Below are 18,309 nucleotides of genomic sequence, written 5' to 3'. Positions count from 1 at the left end.
GTTAAAGCGAGGAGGCAGCAGCAGCAGCACTTAAAGAACTAGGTAGGTGAGAGACTGGCGCAGGTGCAGCTTACACTTCCACGTGAATACAGCAGGAACACTTTCCATCTCCAAGGGAACCCCGCAGCCCCAGAGGGGATTCCCACAAAACTCCGTTCACATACAGGTCTCTACTCTAGGGATGTGCAGGGTTTCTGCGCTGCCATGCTTTCCCCTGCCCACCCAATCTTTAACAAAGCTAAAGCAATGTGAGTAAAGTTCAAAAATTTTTGTTACTGTTCTTGTGTGGGGATGATGGGCAGCTGAGTTTAGCTGTATTCCCCTGCTGTCTACAGAGAACACCTGCTACAGGTAAGCAACTTTGTTTTTTCTGGATACTATGTAGGGGGACATAAGCACACTTGAGATGAGTCCCAAGCTGCGGGACATTCTTATATAGCTATCTTGATGGCCCCGAGTATTAGAAGCAGAGGAGCACAGTAATAAAGCACAGAGGTTCCAGAGAACTGCCTGACCAAAAGCCACATCCTGAGCAGCATTGTTTTGTAAAGATATAAACAAAGGCCAGGTAGCTGTTTTACAAATGTCCTTGATTGATACATTCCTGAGATTTGCTACTGAGGTAGCCTTAGCACAGAGTTGTGGCAGACCTATACATCCCAGAGAAGAGAAACCTGCTAGAGCAGTGTTTCCCAAGTCTGGTTCTAGAGTACCCCTTGCCAGTCAAGTTTTCAGGATATCCAAAATGAATATGCATGAATTTGATTTGCATACACTGCTTCCATTATATGCAAAACTTTTTCATGCATATTGTGGCTATCCTGAAAACCTGACTGGCAAAGGGTACTCCAGGACTGGACTTAGGAAACACTGTGCTAAGAGTATAACAAAAGGAGATACATTCCGATATCAAGTTGCCAGCATTCATTTAGAAGCAGGAGATCCCATATTCTTAGGGTTAAATGAACAATTGAGAAGTTTTCCTGAAGTCTTTTGTTCAATGTCTTCAGTCCAGAGAGTGAAGCAAAGACTCTGCTTCTGTAGAGTGAGGTGAAGGAAAAAAATGTGGGTAAAATGGATTGGTTCAGATGAAAATCAAACAATCTTGGACAGAAATTTTTGGATGAGGTCAGAGAAGTACTCTATTATGATAAAATTGAGTTTAGGGGAAGGATAGTGAACAAGAACTCGCAGTTCACCAACTCTTCTTGCTGTTATGGCTATGGTGAAATTAGGCCTTACCTGCTAATTTTCTTTCCTCTAGACCCTCCAGACCGGTCAAGACGCTTGGGTTATGCTCGCCTACCAGCAGAGGGAGACTGAGAACACTAACTTCAAACTATGTACATATAACCTGTGCCTAGCCACCTGTCGTCAGTATCCGCTTAGCAAAGCAGAAAACCAAAAAACCTGAAAACGATAAACAAAACCCCTGTACCTGGAAAACCAATAGTCAAACACCAACAGTGTGCCTCTACAGACGGAACGTCCAAACGTCCCGCTCTGTACTGTTTTAGAGTCAAAGAAATTCTCTCCGACCACACTAAACTTGAAAGAATAGTCATAGCAGAACACGGCTCAAAATCACTTCTGATAATACACAGGGCGGGCTCTTGACCGGTCTGGAGGGTCTAGAGGAAAGAAAATTAGCAGGTAAGGCCTAATTTCACCTTCCTCTTCAACCCTCCAGACCGGTCAAGACGCTTGGGAAGTACCAAAGCAGTAGAAACTTAAGGGTGGGACCCTCGAAAAGCAGAAGACAACACAGCCGCTCCAAACCGAGCATCCTCTTTTGCCTGAACATCAAGTCTGTAATGCTTCACAAAGGAATGGATGGAAGACCACGCCGCTGCCTTACAAATATCCTGCGGAGGAATAAAACTACTTTCCGCCCAAGAAGCAGCTACCCCCCCCGAGTAGAATGAGCCTTAAGCACCGAGGGCACGGCACGGCGTTTCAACAAGTACGCCGACGCAATGGTCTCCTTCAACCACCTAGCCAGAGTAGCCTTGGAAGCTGCTGCCCCTTTTTTGGGACCTCCAAACAACACAAACAACCTATCCGATGCTCGAAAATCCTGCGTTCTGCGCAAATAAGACCGTAAAACGCGCCGTACATCCAACTTAGCCAGTCGACGTTGCGTAAGATCCCCAGCGCGATCCCCCAACACAGGCAAGGAAATCACCTGGTTGACATGAAAAGCCGACACCACCTTAGGCACAAAGGAAGGAACCGTCCGTAAAGTCACTTTCTCCTTAGCAAATGACAGAAAAGGCTCCCTGCAAGACAGAGCCTGGAGCTCTGAAATCCTACGCGCCGAAGAAATGGCCACCAGAAAAACCGCCTTCAAAGTAAGATCCTTACATGTAATGGATGCCACGGGTTCAAACGGAGGTGCCACCAACGCCTCCAGAACCAAATTTAAATCCCAAGGCGGAACCAACGGACGACGAGGCGGCCGAATCAACTTCACTGCCTTCAGGAACCGCCCCACATCAGGAGAAGCCGCCAAGGAAACTCCCCGAATCTTACCTCTAAAACAAGACAAGGCAGAGACCTGCACTTTCAGGGAAGAGAGCGACAGTCCCCTCTCCAAGCCATCCTGCAGAAAATCCAAAACTTCCACCACCGAAGCACGCAAAGGGACATAAGCCCGCTCTTGACACCAATTCTCGAAGGTGCGCCCCACTCGCACATACGCCAACGATGTAGACCTCTTGCGAGACCGCAACATCGTATCAACCACTCTGGGCGAAAACCCTTTCTTTCTCAACCGGTGCCTCTCAAGAGCCAAGCCGTAAGCAAGAACGGAGAGGGATCTGCCATCTCTATCGGCCCCTGAACCAGTCGCACCCGAGGCCCCAAGGGAATCGGATCCTGCACCAGTAACCGCATCAGATCTCCGTACCACGGACGCCGGGGCCAATTGGGCGCTATCAGAACCACTAACCCCGAGTGACGACCGATCCGCTGTACCACGCGGCCCACCAGCGGCCACGGCGGGAACACGTAGAGCAGCTGCTGAGGTGGCCACGGAAGCACCAACGCGTCGATGCCCTCGGCTCGAGCATCCCTTCGACGACTGAAGAACCGAGAGACCTGCGCATTGGCGGCCGACGCCATAAGATCCAACACTGGCCGACCCCACTGCAACACTATCTGCTCGAACACGGAGGGATGGAGAGCCCACTCTCCGGGATCCAACATATGCCTGCTCAGATAATCTGCACTCACGTTGTCCACCCCTGCCACGTGTCCCGCTGACAGACTCTGCAGATGAACTTCTGCCCATGACAGCAACTCCGTCGCCTCTACCGCTAACCCGGGACTCTTTGTTCCCCCCTGTCGATTTACATAAGCGACGGCCGTGGCATTGTCTGAAAGAACCCTGACTGCCTTGCCGTCCAGAAGACTCTGAAAGGCCCGAAGAGCCAACCGAATAGCTCGCGTCTCCAGGCGATTGATGGACCAACTCGCCTCCTCCAACGTCCAACGCCCTTGGGCCACCTGACCCAGACAATGCGCCCCCCCATCCTGACAGGCTCGCATCCGTGGTCAGCACCACCCAATCTGGAGTGTCCAACGGCATGCCCTTCGCTAGATTCGGAGAGTGGAGCCACCAGCGAAGACTGCACCGAGCCACCTCCGGCAGTGAGAGCCTCTCCTCCAAACTCTGAAACTGAGGAGACCAGCGAGACAACAACGCTACCTGTAACGGTCTCATGTGGGCCCTGGCCCAGGGTACCACCTCTATTGATGCCGCCATCAGACCCAGCACCCAAAGATACTCCCGCGCCGACGGCGCCCTCTGAGCTCGGAGCTGCCGGATCTGAGACTGTAGCTTGGAGATGCGAGGCGCTGTCAAAAACACACGGCCTCTCTTCGTGTCGAAACGGACTCCCAAATACTCTAGGGACTGCGACGGAACGAGGTGACTCTTGGCCAGATTGACAACCCAACCGAGCGACTGCAGAAAGGACACCACCCGACCGGTGACCTCCTCGCTCTCTGATTTTGATTTGGCTCGAATCAACCAGTCGTCTAGGTACGGATGGACCAAAATGCCCTGCAAACGCAGCGCTGCCGCCACCACTACCATGACCTTGGAAAAGGTGCGAGGCGCCGTCGCCAGGCCGAACGGAAGAGCACAAAATTGAAAATGTCTCCCCAACACCGCAAAGCGAAGAAAACGCTGGTGTGCCACTAGGATGGGGATGTGCAAGTAAGCCTCCGTCAGATCTAAAGACGTCAGAAACTCTCCTTCCTGAACCACTACAATGACTGAGCGCAGCGTCTCCATTCGAAAGGAAGGAACCTTCAGAGCCGCATTGACCTTCTTGAGGTCCAAAATGGGCCGAAAAGCATCCTCCTTTTTGGGAACTACGAAGTAGATGGAATAACAACCCGTACCTCGCTCTCCTGGAGGAACCGGAACTACTGCTCCTAACTCGACCAGACGCGCCAAGGTCTCTCGCACTGCTCTCGCCTTGCGCCTGGAATGACAAGGAGACACAAGAAAGAAATCGGGTAGAGGACCGTCGAACTCTAACGCGTAGCCATCTCACACAATCTGCAGCACCCACTGATCTGAGGTGATCTGGACCCACCTCTGGTAAAACAAGCGCAAACGAGCCCCCACGTGAACCAGAGGTTGGGTCCCCACACCATCATTGCGAAGGACGGGACGCTCCGGGCGTTCCCGACGAGGAACCTCGCCCTCCACGGCGACCACCGCGAAAGGACTGAGTTCTTTGGAAAAAACTACCCTTAGTCCCCCCGGAGGACCTGCCAGGCCGATATCGTCGAGCTTCCTGAAACCGTCCGCGCACCGCGGACCCCCTAGCAGCCTTAGGACGAAGCTCCGGAAGACGAGGAACCTTAGTATCACCAAGACCCCTCACCAACTTATCCAACTCTTCCCCAAAAAGCAAAGAACCTTTAAACGGCAGCGAACACAGCTTTGCCTTAGAAGCAGCATCAGCCATCCAGCCCCGCAACCACAGGGCCCGACGAGCAGCCACCGCCAGGGTCATGTTCTTAGCCGAAGCCCGTAACAAATCATACAGTGCATCAGCCATGAAGGACGACCCCATCTCCAACCTTGCCAAATCTTGAACTAAGGAGGCCCTATCAGCCGGCGGGTTATCCAGCAGCCGCTCCGCCCAGCGGAAACACGCCCGGGCCACCAGGCCTCCACAAACCGACGCCTGCAGCGCCAAAGCAGACAAATCAAAACTCCACTTGAGAAACGTCTCCAATTTCCTGCCCTGCGGGTCCCGCAACGCGGCCCCCCCCATCCACAGGAATGGCCGTAGCCTTAGTCACAGCCGTCACCACGGCATCCACGGTCGGAGGCCGGAGGGAATCTCTATCCTCCAGCGGAAGCGGGTACAACTTAGCCATGGCCTGAGCCACCTTACACTGATCTTCTGGAGAACGCCACTCTTGGGTAATCATTTCCCTCAGATCCGCGTTCATAGGGAAAGTGCGAGATACCTGCCGAATCCCCTTCACCAAAGGATCCTGCGACCCGGCTGTCACTGGAGCTGACGCCTCAAACTTGAGAGTCGATGACACCTGCTCAATAAGTTCTGCCAACTCATCGCGGTGAAAAATGCGGACCACCGAAGGGTCCTCCCCAGGCACAGGAAGTTCCTTCTCATAACCAACCAACGGCCCCTCATCCTCCTCCAGGGGACTAAAATCGCCCTCTGACTCCGGAGGGGAAAAACTTTCCATGTCCTCCGACCACTCCAAACGTGGTCTCTTAACACTGGCACCCCCCGTCCCAAGACTAGGGGTCTCTGCTCGCGTCGGCCCCGCCTGCCAGGCCTGGAACAAACTCCAAATAAAATCCGGCGGGAAACCCATCCGACCAGGACCGTCCCCCCCAGAAAAACCGGACAACTGACTGCCCAAAGGTCCTCCGACCAACTCCGGGCCTTGCGGTGCTGATTCCAAAATGGCGGCGGTTCCCGCCAAAATCGGGACCGCCGCCACGCTGCCAGACTGAGACACTGCCGGCTCTGGAGGGCCCGACGCGGGAACCTCCGCCGCTAACACCGGCGGAGCGGAGGAAGAAGACTTCGGTTCGCCACAGAAACGGCAGGAACCGCCAACCACTTCAACCCCCCGGCGCGCACAAAATCTACATCGCAGCGGCTTTCCCGCCATCGCGCCTAAACAAACAGCTGACAGCCCACTCACCAGAAGCCTGCAAAACAGCGCCCCAAAGCAGCTGAACAACCCCGGAACCCCAGATTGCAGCTCACTCAGCTCTCCACACCGCTTGGGCCTTCGATCTCTGAGAGAGTTTTTTTTTTTGTCAAAACTTTATTGCAGCCTGAAATTGAGCCCTGCTGCTGCTAAAACTAAACGGCACTCAAGGCTGCAGCACAGAACTGCAGCCGAGGCACAAAGCTGCCCAAACGGGAGAGCCAGTTAGGGGGAGGGACCCGGCCACCCGGGTGTGACACCCCAAAGGGGACAATGGCAGGCCCCACCGGACCCACCAACCCCCAGCACACTAAAGTCTTCCAGGCACAGGGATAAAACTGAAAAACAGACCAAAAGAAGCTCCTAAATAATCTCTGAATCCTACCAGACCGGACAAGCTGCACAGGTTGCCTGTCTACCCTCTGCTGAGACTGAGAAGATACTGACGACAGGTGGCTAGGCACAGGTTATATGTACATAGTTTGAAGTTAGTGTTCTCAGTCTCCCTCTGCTGGTAGGCGAGCATAACCCAAGCATCTTGACCGGTCTGGAGGGTTGAAGAGGAAGAGAAAAATTGTCTTCCAAGTTAGCTGCTGTAGGAAAGCAACAGCTACAGGTTCAAAGGTGGCAGCATAAGCTGAGCTAAACAACATTGAGTTCCCATGTTGGTTTCATGTTTAGTGGGCCCCTCATAAAACAAGAAACAATATGACTTGGGGAAACAGGCTTCTTATGGATAAGGTGATGATAGCTGAAATCGCTAAGTGGATTTCTACCAAATGGAAGAGATCTTCTAAGACTCTTGACAGAGGGCATGCAACAGGGTTTTCCCCACTCAAGAATGTACCCAAAAAGGTACATGGCATTACCCCGTCATCGCCCAACTGAGAACCCGTGGCTTGTCCAGCGCGCTCTGCCACAAACAAGGCTCACACTCCCGACACTGCTCTCCGGCTCCCACACCAGGAGAAGCATTTCGTGGCTTCTGATGGAGCCGCAATAAAGCAGAACAGTGCCACCTGAGAAAAACTGTGTCCACCCCCCCCCCCACCCCACCCCCCCCGTGCAGACCTGTAAATCCTGCCCGGTGATCCTTCGTCTGAGACGGAGGGGACGTTAGGGAGATCGAGGAAGGGACCTGGCACCACCAGGTGTACACTAAAAATCCCAAACATGGAACCTCACCCCCTATCAAGACTCAACTGGTCCCAAGGGAAACATCAGAAGCAGATCCAGAACTACACAGTTATGACCTTCCACCTGCTAGATACAGAGAATTTCAGATGTGTAGTCAACTCAACCTCCACCTGCTGGTAGAGGGCCTTATCTGGATTGATCTGTGGGATGCTATAAAATATTTATATGGAGAGTCTGCTTATATGTGCTCCAGAAACCTTGGGTTTTCCAGTTTTGCAGATGTGCTCCCCAACCTACTGTGGATGCATCTGTGGTCAGAGTATGATAAGGTAGCTCAGGCTGAAAGGGCCAACCCATGGTGAGGTTTAGCAAATGAAGCCACCATTGAAGAGAAAAGCATATATTGTGTTGGATTTGTAATTTTTTTGTCAAGTGACTGAAGATGTTGATTCAATGGAACCTGTATCCTGGTTAGCATCACTACATGCACAGTTGCTGCTATATGGCCCAGAAATTGAAGAAATTTGCAAGCTGTTGTAGAGCAGGCTCAAGTGATTCACGTACAGTACATATTTTCCTTTCCCTTGGGAGCCTGAGCAACAGAGTTGATCAGAACCCAGGGACCAATGGTCCCAGGTGCAAATCAGTGTAAATGGAAGTGGCAGAGTTTCAGTGGTGGGAACAATATGAAATATTTGGCACTGTTTGTATCTGTGCGAGATGGCGCAGTGGGTCTTGCCTTGTGTGCACCATGCTGAAGGAGTATCCTGTCACTGGTACCAGACCACGTGTGATATGCAAGATCAAGAGATCTGCACCATCTGGACTACAGGCTTCATCCTCTATGGGCGGGCATTTTGGCTCTGACCTGAGCCATGTCAGGAAGGAGCCAGGGTTCTGGCAAATGCAGTGCATGGAGTATTTGGCTGGTGCAAATTTGAAAGCTCCAATGCTAGCAGCTATCATGTGATGCAGTATGAAGCGCTCTCCGCTAACCACAATAAAGGTGCGACACTACATGTGCTAGCAGATGAAGTGATCAAGTCAGCAACATTCAGAATCAGAAGACATGCCTGCAAACTGGGAAGAGCAGAGAACCATAGAGAGATACTTGAAATCCCTATAACTGATCCATATGTCTGCTTCCCCACTATCTCCAATTTTAACTGCTGCAGATCTGCTGCTGTCCATAGGTAATGTTTAAGTATTGTCATAATGGGACAGACCAAAGGTCCATCAAGCCCAGCATCCTGTTTCCAACAGTGGCCAATCCAGATCACAAATCCCTGCAAGATCCCAGAACAGTAAAACAAATTTTATGCTGCTTATCGTAGAATGTGTTGTATTTTCCCAAGTCCATCTTAATAATGGCTTATGGACTTTCTGAGTAGCATATTTGTCAAGTCTTGTGTTACATCACAGAATCTGGCATTGGAGGGATTTTATATTGCCATTACTGAGGTGACCAGGATGTGAACACATCTGTTTTCTATTTATTTGGATTTATTAGAATTGACCACCTTTTTTAAGAGATTCAACCTCATATTGAAAAACTGTGTGGAACACGTCAGTCCCAGATTTCTCACTGATAAAGTGAGTGAAGATTTGTATTTTTTCTCAAAAAAATTTTATGTTTAAACAATTTTTTATTTAACCGTAAAATATTACAACCATAATCTTGAGTAAATTGTTCGCTTTTCCATTACATTCCGCCCCCTTTTTTTCAACCCTCTTTTGCAAAATCGTTATCAAACATACATGAATGGAAACAAGTCCGAAGGAGGTCCCCCACTTTAGAGCAGGAATACTTCAGATACGTTGATGAGGGAGGTCAGGGTCCTTGGACCTTCCCCCATCGAACCGAATTAGTCTACTATTTGAAAACATCAGCTTAAACTTGTAATAAATAAATAAAAAAATCTTTGCGCTTCCATATAACTGTCCCTTGTCCCCATTGGGTTCATTCTCCTCAATGACTCCTCTCGCCACACATGTAATCCCCCCGCCCCCCCTTACTTCCCACTCATGCCAAAGACTACCCCAATCATCTTCCACCCATTACAGCACCCTAAGGATTAAATTCCTACCCCTAGGGGTCAGAGAATCTATGTATACACCCCATAGTTTTATGAATGCAATTCTTTTCTTGGGCCCACTCCTAGCTTCTCTTGGCTCCCACACCACCAATTGGTGAATTAGATTCCGCCAATGCCAATATTCAGGCCCCATATCTGTCATCCAATACTGCAGAATGCATTTTTTTCGCCAACAAAGTTAGTTTGCGGAATAGTAAGGTACCCCTTAGTGTCGCTCCCCTGACTGATCCTGGGAGGTTCAGCAGCAGTTGCCTGGGTGTGCACGCTATCTGATGACCTATTAGATTAGTCAAATAATTAGCTATTTCCCCCAATATGCTTTAATATTCCTGCAACTCCAAAATCCATGGTAAAAGGAATTTTCTGCACCCCTATACCTCCTGCATAATGCCGTCTGCAGCCCCCCAAACCTCGCCAACTGTGCCTGAGTCATGTAAGCTCTATGTATAAATCGGAAGGCGCATTCCCTATACTGTGCTCCACTTATCAATCTTGGGATCCCTTTCAGCTGCTTACTAATATCCCATGATACTAAACTGACTCCCAGATCTTTTTCCCATCGTTCTTTTAATTGTGTTAAATTTTGGGGTTTATTTTCCTCCCATAGGGCCCTATGCAATCCTGAAATTGAGGGACTGGTCTCTGAAATCTTTTCAAAAAAGTGTTTAACCTTAGCTCCCAGTTTCTGTGTAAGTCGATCCGTATTTAGAGACTGAACAAAATGCTTTATTTGACAAAATGCATATGTATCTCCCCATTGCATATCATCAGTGCCTAGCAGCTGCTCTAGAGTTTGAATCTCACTTGTTTCACCTAGTACATCACCTAAGCACATCAGTCCGCGTTCTTCCCAGCGGCGGAAAACTACAATTTCTATGCCTGCCTCAAACATTGGGTTCCCCTTAATAGGTAGGAGCTCTGTTACTCCAGTTCCTATACCCAGTCTATTCTCCAAATATTTCCACGCCTTCCTCAGAGGATATAACAGATTTTGCCGATATCTCCCAGGTATTTGAGTTCTCTCTATTTGCAACAAAGCTTGTGGACGTAAAGGTGCAAACAAAGCCTCCTCTATTTCAAGAGGCGTATAGTAATTTGTCCCAAAAATCCAATCTTTAACATATCTTAGCAGGCAGGCCATATTATACTGCTCCAAGTCTGGTAATCCCAACCCCCCAACATCCACTGGTATTTCATCTTTGCTTTCTTGTTTGCCCAGCAAAACTTCACTACCAACCGGTTGAAGACTCTAAGGTCTTTGTGCAATGAACATATGGGTATGGTCTGCAGCACATAGAGCTACCTGGGGAGTATAATCATACGGAGTAGACATATTCTGCCTATTAATGGCAGCCATAGTAAGTTCCAACTCTCTAGTTGCTGTTTAGTCTGGGCCATCAATAGCTGGATGTTAGCTTCATAAAGGTCCTCAGTCTTAGGAGTTAACATAATTCCCAGATATCTAAACCTTCCAGTCGCCCATCTAAGGGGAAAGTGTCCCTGCCATGCCTCATTTATATTTACATTGCTAGCCAAAGTCTCAGACTTCTCTAGATTTAATTTAAACTCTGAGTAGGCCCCAAATTCTTCAAATATCTCCAGTAGGGCGTTCACCGATTCTGCTGGAGTCGTAAGCATAACCAGCAGGTCGTCTGCAAAAGCAGCCAGTTTAAATTCCTGTTTATTAATCTTTACCCCTCTCACAGCAGGCATAGAGCAGATATCTCTGATTAAAAGGGTCCAAGTATATTGCAAACAGTAATGGTGATAGAGGGCAACCCTGCCGAGTGCCTCTTCCTATTGCAAACTCATCGAAGCAACCATCATTAACCATGATCCTTGCCATCGGCTCCGAGTATAGCGTTTGGATCGCACTTACAAACCACCCTGTAAACCCGTATACTTTTAACGTCTCAAAACAAGTAGTCCCAGTTTACTCGATCAAAAGCTTTCTCTGCATCAAAACTAATGATTAATGCAGGCTCTGATCTCATTCCAATGGTCTCCAATGCTGCTAAGATCTTTCTTAAGTTCTTTGAAATTGATTGTCCCTTAACAAATCCCACCTGTCCCTCATGCATGAGTTTTGGTAGTATTTGCCCCAAGCGATTGGCCAGAATTTTAGCAAATAGTTTCAGTTCACAGTTCAGCAATGATATTGGGTGGTATGATTCTGGTAAGACTAAATCCCTTTTGGGCTTTGGAATTAATATAATTTGGGCCATGTTTAGTTGTCTAGGCAAGAAACCTTTGTTCACCCAACTATTGAAGACTTCTACCAATATTGGTTCAATCTCTTCACCCATCAATTTATAAAACTCCACCCTCATGCCGTCCGGCCCCGGTGCTTTCCCCATTTGGCTATGGGCAACTGCCCAATGCACTTCCTCTACAGTGATGGGAGCGTTTAAATATTTTTGGTCTTTATCTGCGAGTACTGGATGTTCCACCCCCCTCTAGGTATGCCTTACTTGTGAGACCAGATTCTTCCTCTGCCTTGTATAACTTCTGATAGAATTCTTTAAAAATATCTCTAATCTCCCCCCTTCTCTATATTTCGTGGCACCAGGCAAGGATGCCCACTATCGCCTTTATTATTCATTTTAACATTAGACCCCCTGATTAGAGATATTCAGCAAACACCAGAAATACAGGGGGTAAAAATAGGCGATAATATTTTCAAAATTGCAGTTTATGCCGATGACTTGCTAGTTCATGTGACCCAACCCAACACCTCACTGCCTGCTCTTTTGGAATGTATGGTAGAGTATGGAGATCTTTCCGGCTTCAAATTAAATTTAGAGAAGTCTGAAGCATTACAAAGACAGGAGTGGCAAGAGGGGAATTGGCTAGAAAGGGTGCCATTAAAATGGGCAGATGAGTCTTTTCGTTATCTAGGAGTGAGACTGTCCATGGATGTAGATAAATTATACCAACTAAATATAGAGAAGCTGTTACGAGATACAGGATCCTCCTTGGAGCAATGGAACCATCTGCCTTTGTCATTGATGGGCAGAATCAACTTATTTAAAATGATAATATTCCCAAGATGGCTTTACATTTTACAAGTAATGCCAATACACGTATTACGAAGAGATGTACGGAAATTGAATAGAATATGTAGGAAATTCTTATGGGGGGGGGGAATCAAAGATGTGATTAGAATATCTATATGATAACTGGGAGCAGGGAGGTTTGGGTCTCCCAAATCTTCGACGGTACAATCAAGCATGTCTACTGAGGCACCTTCGGGATTGGATACTTAATACAGAACAATTTACTCCAGTCAGTTGGGAACAGGCACTATATCGCCCTTGGCATGTAAACTTTCTAATACAGGCCCAATCACAAAGTTTACCGCCAACATGTAAGAAAAGTATTCTGTTACAACCCTTAAGACAGGTTTGGCGCTTTCTTATGACAGTTTGGAATCAAAACCCAAATATTAGCGATCAGCTTCCGCTCCGGGCGAATGGAGATTTTCCACCTGGACTGGAGGCTGTTAATTAAGAGATGGGCAGACATGGGAATCAGCCTAATGGAACACATAGTAAATGAGGAAGGAGGTTTGTATACATTTCAAGACCTAGGGCGGAGACTTTCACTAACAATTACATCACTATTGGTACAGCTTAGATCAAGAGGCATTGGGCACAAAATTAGGACAAAAACTCAGAGAATTCTTAAAAGGGGATTCACATGGTCACGTTTCCATATCTAGTTTGCACCGGGGCCCTGCTGTCGCTCTGTCCGCCCCAAAACTATGGAGCACTCATAGAGGCTTGGAGCAAAGGCCTGGGATATGAATTGAAGGGAGTAAATTTTGCAAAATTGATAAAAGACATCCCCAGGCAAGTTAGCGGGGCAGAGCTACAGGAGAGCCAGTATAGGATATTACATAGGGGATACATGGCACAAACACAGGCAGCAAGAGCGGGCTGTGCACCGGATGCTCAGTGTGTAAAGTGTAGATGAATGAGAAATACAACTCCAAAATGCATGCAGAAGTGTATCAAAGTGAAAATATTCTGGAAAAGGATCCATAATTACCTTGAGACTCTCATAGGCCACAGACTAATTCCCTCGTGGAGAAGGGTGTTATTAAACAAAAGGGGAGCCTATGAGCTATCAGACAAGAACATGGATCTATTACTGGGTAAGGCATACACAGTGGGGAAAAAATGTATACCGAGGCATTGGATGCAAGAGGAACCACCCACCATCTGGTTTTGGAAGAATAAATTTCATGAGTTGATGTTATGGGAGGCTAGAGCAGCACCCCAAAGAAAAGAAAAGCCTTTATTTCAATTTGGAACAGATATTTACACAGTATCTCACATAAAGCAAGAAGCACAGTGCTCAATAATCTGCCCCTATTATAAGAGGAGCACAGTGCCAAAAGAAGCAAGACCAATATTTTACACTCTGGTAGTAATAGCATGTGCAGAGGTAGAGGTAACTAACCATGATGTGTAGAGAACATTTTATGCGAGTAGATGGGGAGGGAGGTTGGGGGGAGCGGGGTATAGGAATGGGAAGGGTAATGTTCAATGCATAATAGAGGGACATGTGTATTTAGATAGGAGAACAATCCTTTGAAGGAGCACATTAAGAGGACCCACCAGTAACAATCCTTTGAAGGAGCACATTAAGAGGACCCACCAGTAAATACTGTTGGGATAATACACTGAGTAAAACACGAGTTATAAATATTGGAGTTTCATATAAAAGTTTATTGTTTAGTTATACAACTGCCCAGTAATTATACATGTACACATTATAAATATAGGAGAAGACAAGAAAGAAGGGATAGGGGAGAAAAGTTTGGAAAACATTGATGATGGACATTTCAGGTTTAGTAATGTGTACTAGACTTCGCTATTATACGATTTATATTGACTGAGATGGAATTGTATACCATGTGACCTCATCAATAAAAAATTGTTGAAACAAAAATCTCTCTAATCTCCTTGTCTGTATGGTATGGTATGGCATAGCTTACAGGCCCCATTTTTAATGATGTGACTATTCTCGAGGCTTGTTTGCAGGCTATCAGTCTAGCTAACATCCGCCCTTCCTTGCTACCATATTTGTACAGTTGGAACCTATAATAGTCCTGGGACTTCTTCTCCCTCTCATGGATAAGAGAATTCAGGGTCACTTGCGCTGCCATCAGATCTGTTTTCAGCTGAGAGGGCCTCTCCCCATATTTCTCTCTCACTATCAGGATTTGCTTCTCTAATCTCAGTATTTTGCCCAAAGAAATTTAATTAATAACTTTAATTCAGCAACAGTTTACAAAACAGCTGTGGATTTTAGTTTTCAGCAGGTCACATACATGTACATCACCTGTCAGGTGTGTCACAACAGAAGAAAGGTTGAGAACCAAAATCTTAGAGGATGATAATTTTTGGCTTTTATAATGTTTGAAAAAACAGGTTAAGCACGCCTTTGGAGTTGATAAAAATGGTTAGCAATAGTTCTTTTCATTACTGGATTGTTAAAAAGAGGGAAGTTGATATTTTTAACGATTCAGTTTGTGATTTTATAATAAAATGTTTACCTTATCACCTTCAAAATCAAAATAATTGTGTAGAAACACAAAATCAACTACAACCCAAACGTTATGTTCCACTTCATAAAAAGAGACAAATATCAAAACCAGAAGATTTTGCTTATTTGCGATCTGAGGAAGAAGGGCAACCTTCGAAAGCTAATCAAGAAATGTATTAAGTTATGTCCAATAAAAAAGGTATCATCTTATTTTCTTTTCTATGTTTTATTTTGTTTAATTTCTATTAAAAACAGAAGGAAAAGCTTCAAAGAGCTCCAAATCTGTTGATTATATTTGATCACTAAGATCTACTCTTCATGATTAGCAAAATCCTTCCATTCATTATAAACACCACAAAGACATCAGAAAAAGTAGAAAGCAAAAAAGCACAAAGACCCGACAGTCCGTGTTTCTGCAAGAAATGCCTTTGTCAGAAATCTATTACTGGTTATCTGTTGCCAAAGATATCAAACATCTGTTTTTTATATGCACCTTAAGTCTTGAAAAAGACAAAATGTGCTGAAAACTCATCTGAAAAGACACCAAAAAAAACATCAGGCAACGCAGGAACAAATAAAATAACTATGCTAAAACGTCCCACGCTTCTTTGCAGGAAGAAATAAAATAACTATACTAAAATTTCCCACGCTGTGCTAAGCAAAGCTTCCGTGTATACTTTCAAAAAGCACGGGAAGTATTTTAGCATAGTTATTTTATTCGTTCCTACGTTACCTGATTTTGGCGACTTTTCAGCCGAGTTTCCAGCACATTTGTCTTTTTCAAGACTTAAGATGCATATAGAAAACAGATGATTGACACCTTGGCAACAGATACCAATAATAGACCCCTGACACAGGCGTTTCTTGCCGAAACACGGATCGTGTCACATCTGACTAAAAGCATAGCCGAGACATCCCTCACTCGAAGGCTCCTTGTGCAACAGATACCAATAATAGACCCCTGACACAGGGGTTTCTTGCCGAAACACGGATCATGTCACATCTGACAAAAAGCATAGCCGAGATGTCCCTCACTCGAAGGCCCCTTGTGCTTTTTTGCTTTCTACTTTGCCTTGTGCTTTTGGATTCCCTCTACTTGCCGTTTTCCATAGGGGGGGAGGATATCATTTATGGCTAAGAAGCTGGCAGATCAAGCTGGTTTTGGAGCTCTGAGGTAATCCTTCCCATTTTTTATATTTAAGCTTATTTTCATGAAGTGGAATATGACATTTGAATTATAGTACATTATCACCTTCAACATTACCTTGTTAGGTGGGTTATAAATTAAACAGAATAAAATAGGAAAACTAGAAAGGAACAAAAAAAAAAAAACAGCTAACAGAAAATATGCAAAAGGAAATTGGTAGAAGAATGTCTAAAGCACACCTATGTTGCCTATAACATATCCTATGTACTTCAGAAACTGTAGTCTTTGGCAAAATATAATTACTAGATATGATGATCATAAGTAGTAAAATTAGAGAATGAGCTCATAACCAATATACCATGACTTAAAAGCAAGATTCATTATTTTTCAAGGTATGTGCAAAGCAAATCATTTTGGGACAATGAGTTACATCATAATATACCAAGTTACCTCAACTAAACATTTATCACAGAGCTATCAGTCTTGCTATAAATACAGATATCACCTGAACTTCTTGACAAACGTACTAGCTTGTCCTATGGCATTAACACTTTATAAAACAGTAGGGTGATTATATAACTCCATGTCAGTAGGAACAAGCTAATCCAATCCTGGTTTTATCCCATCCTATTGAAGGATAAGCAGTCTTTTCCCATTGGGAACTCAATTGGGAAATCAGAATATTTCCATGCATGCATGGAATAAAATCAGGACTAGCTCTGCAGGCTCCCCTTAGTATTGAAGCTATATAGTCACACTAAACAAATCAAAGTCTGATTGACTCAAGCAAATCCAAAGAGTTACCAGTTAAAGCACAGCATGTGCTCCAATTAACTCAATTATCACCGACTTATCCTAATTTAAGATAACTATTCTAGATATTTAAACATTTTTTTTCACCACCAATAAAGATTTCCATGTCTGAACATTGCTATGTAGTGTTGCAGTAACTCCAAACACTAGAAAACAAATACATATACACTACAAATAGGTGTAAAAAAAAGAGAATCCTTAGTCACCGTTCCCCAGCTTTCATCTTAAGATCGGGCTAGCTCATTGGTTCATACCATTCACGTTTTAACACACTTTAAACATAACCTCAGTAACCTGTTTGACAAACTCAGTTGTCGCCACCTCCGGCTTCTCAGATCAAAGAGAGAAAAGGAACAACAAAAAAACCCGGCACAAATACAGTGTGATGGAACTTACAAAAAAAAACAACACTGGGTATTAATGTATGCTCTCCAGTCTAGCTCCCTCTGCCACTTTCTACTGCAGAGTCTGGATATAGGAGCTTAAACAAACTCCCTTAACACGAAAGGATACTTTCATTAGGTTTAGCAACGTTAGCTCCTATAACTCTGGATCCACTATAGAAAGGAAATGTAGACTTCATACACCGCCCAGCAACATACCATGACATGGGGTTCAGCTCCAACCCACAACCATGACCCTAGGCCTTTTAATGGGGGTCATCCCATAACCCCCGGCCGGTAGCCCGCATGTGAGCGGACGAACACTCACCAGGAATAGGTCTGCTCGGCCATGGCTGCGACTGGCAGCACTGGGGTCCGGGAATCTGTTCCTGGAACTCCGGACGCGCGGTGTCCCGGCTTTACTGCCCGCTCTGCGGCTCCGAACTCAACATGGCGGCGGCTATAAGGAGAACAACAAGGAGTTGCGGCCTCCTCAGCAGTGACAGAAGGCGCTCGCCCCACGACCCTGCCTCCGGTCTGAGATCCCAGAGCCCCTCACTCTGCTCTCCAGCACCACCGGAACAACCACGGCATGACGGGAAAGTAAGCGACAAGCCCCAGGAGCTGCACGGTACGGCAGCTTCTACTTAAAGGTGAAGCCGCGCCAACCCCCCCTCTCTCTCAGTAGCTGCCTGTGCCGGCGCGAGACCCAGCGCGTCGCAAACGCGCGCGCTCCCACCAACGCCATTCAGCGTGCATGAGCACGGCGCGTCAACCGGCTGCCGTGCACGGTTGCTTTCTTCAGCCTGGGTGGCTTCTATAGTTCTTTCTTAGGCGCATTGGTACGCCGTCGCCTGCCCTTGTTCTCTGCATTAGGAACCAGCATGTGTTGAGTACCCTAAATATCCGAGCATAATCGTTCATCACAGGGTGGGATAGGACAGTGCCGAGAGTATGTGACAAT

At 46.4% G+C, this 18,309-nt stretch overlaps 1 protein-coding gene across 1 annotated transcript in view; it reads right to left on the bottom strand.

Annotated features, from left to right (window-relative positions):
- Positions 1 to 18,072, bottom strand: part of SPPL3 (signal peptide peptidase like 3) — a 238,318-nt gene extending 220,246 nt beyond the window's left edge. Inside the window, exon 1 of the mRNA XM_030218725.1 lies at positions 17,674 to 18,072. Within this exon, the coding sequence (XP_030074585.1) occupies positions 17,674 to 17,696 (23 nt within the window). The 5' untranslated portion in view covers positions 17,697 to 18,072. The remainder of the gene's footprint in view (positions 1 to 17,673) is intronic.
- Positions 18,073 to 18,309: the final 237 nt, after the last annotated feature.

The sequence above is a fragment of the Microcaecilia unicolor genome, chromosome 11 (genome assembly GCF_901765095.1).
Source record: "Microcaecilia unicolor chromosome 11, aMicUni1.1, whole genome shotgun sequence".
In the NCBI taxonomy this organism is placed as follows: Eukaryota; Metazoa; Chordata; class Amphibia; order Gymnophiona; family Siphonopidae; genus Microcaecilia; species Microcaecilia unicolor.
This window is presented reverse-complemented; position numbering and strand designations above follow the sequence as displayed.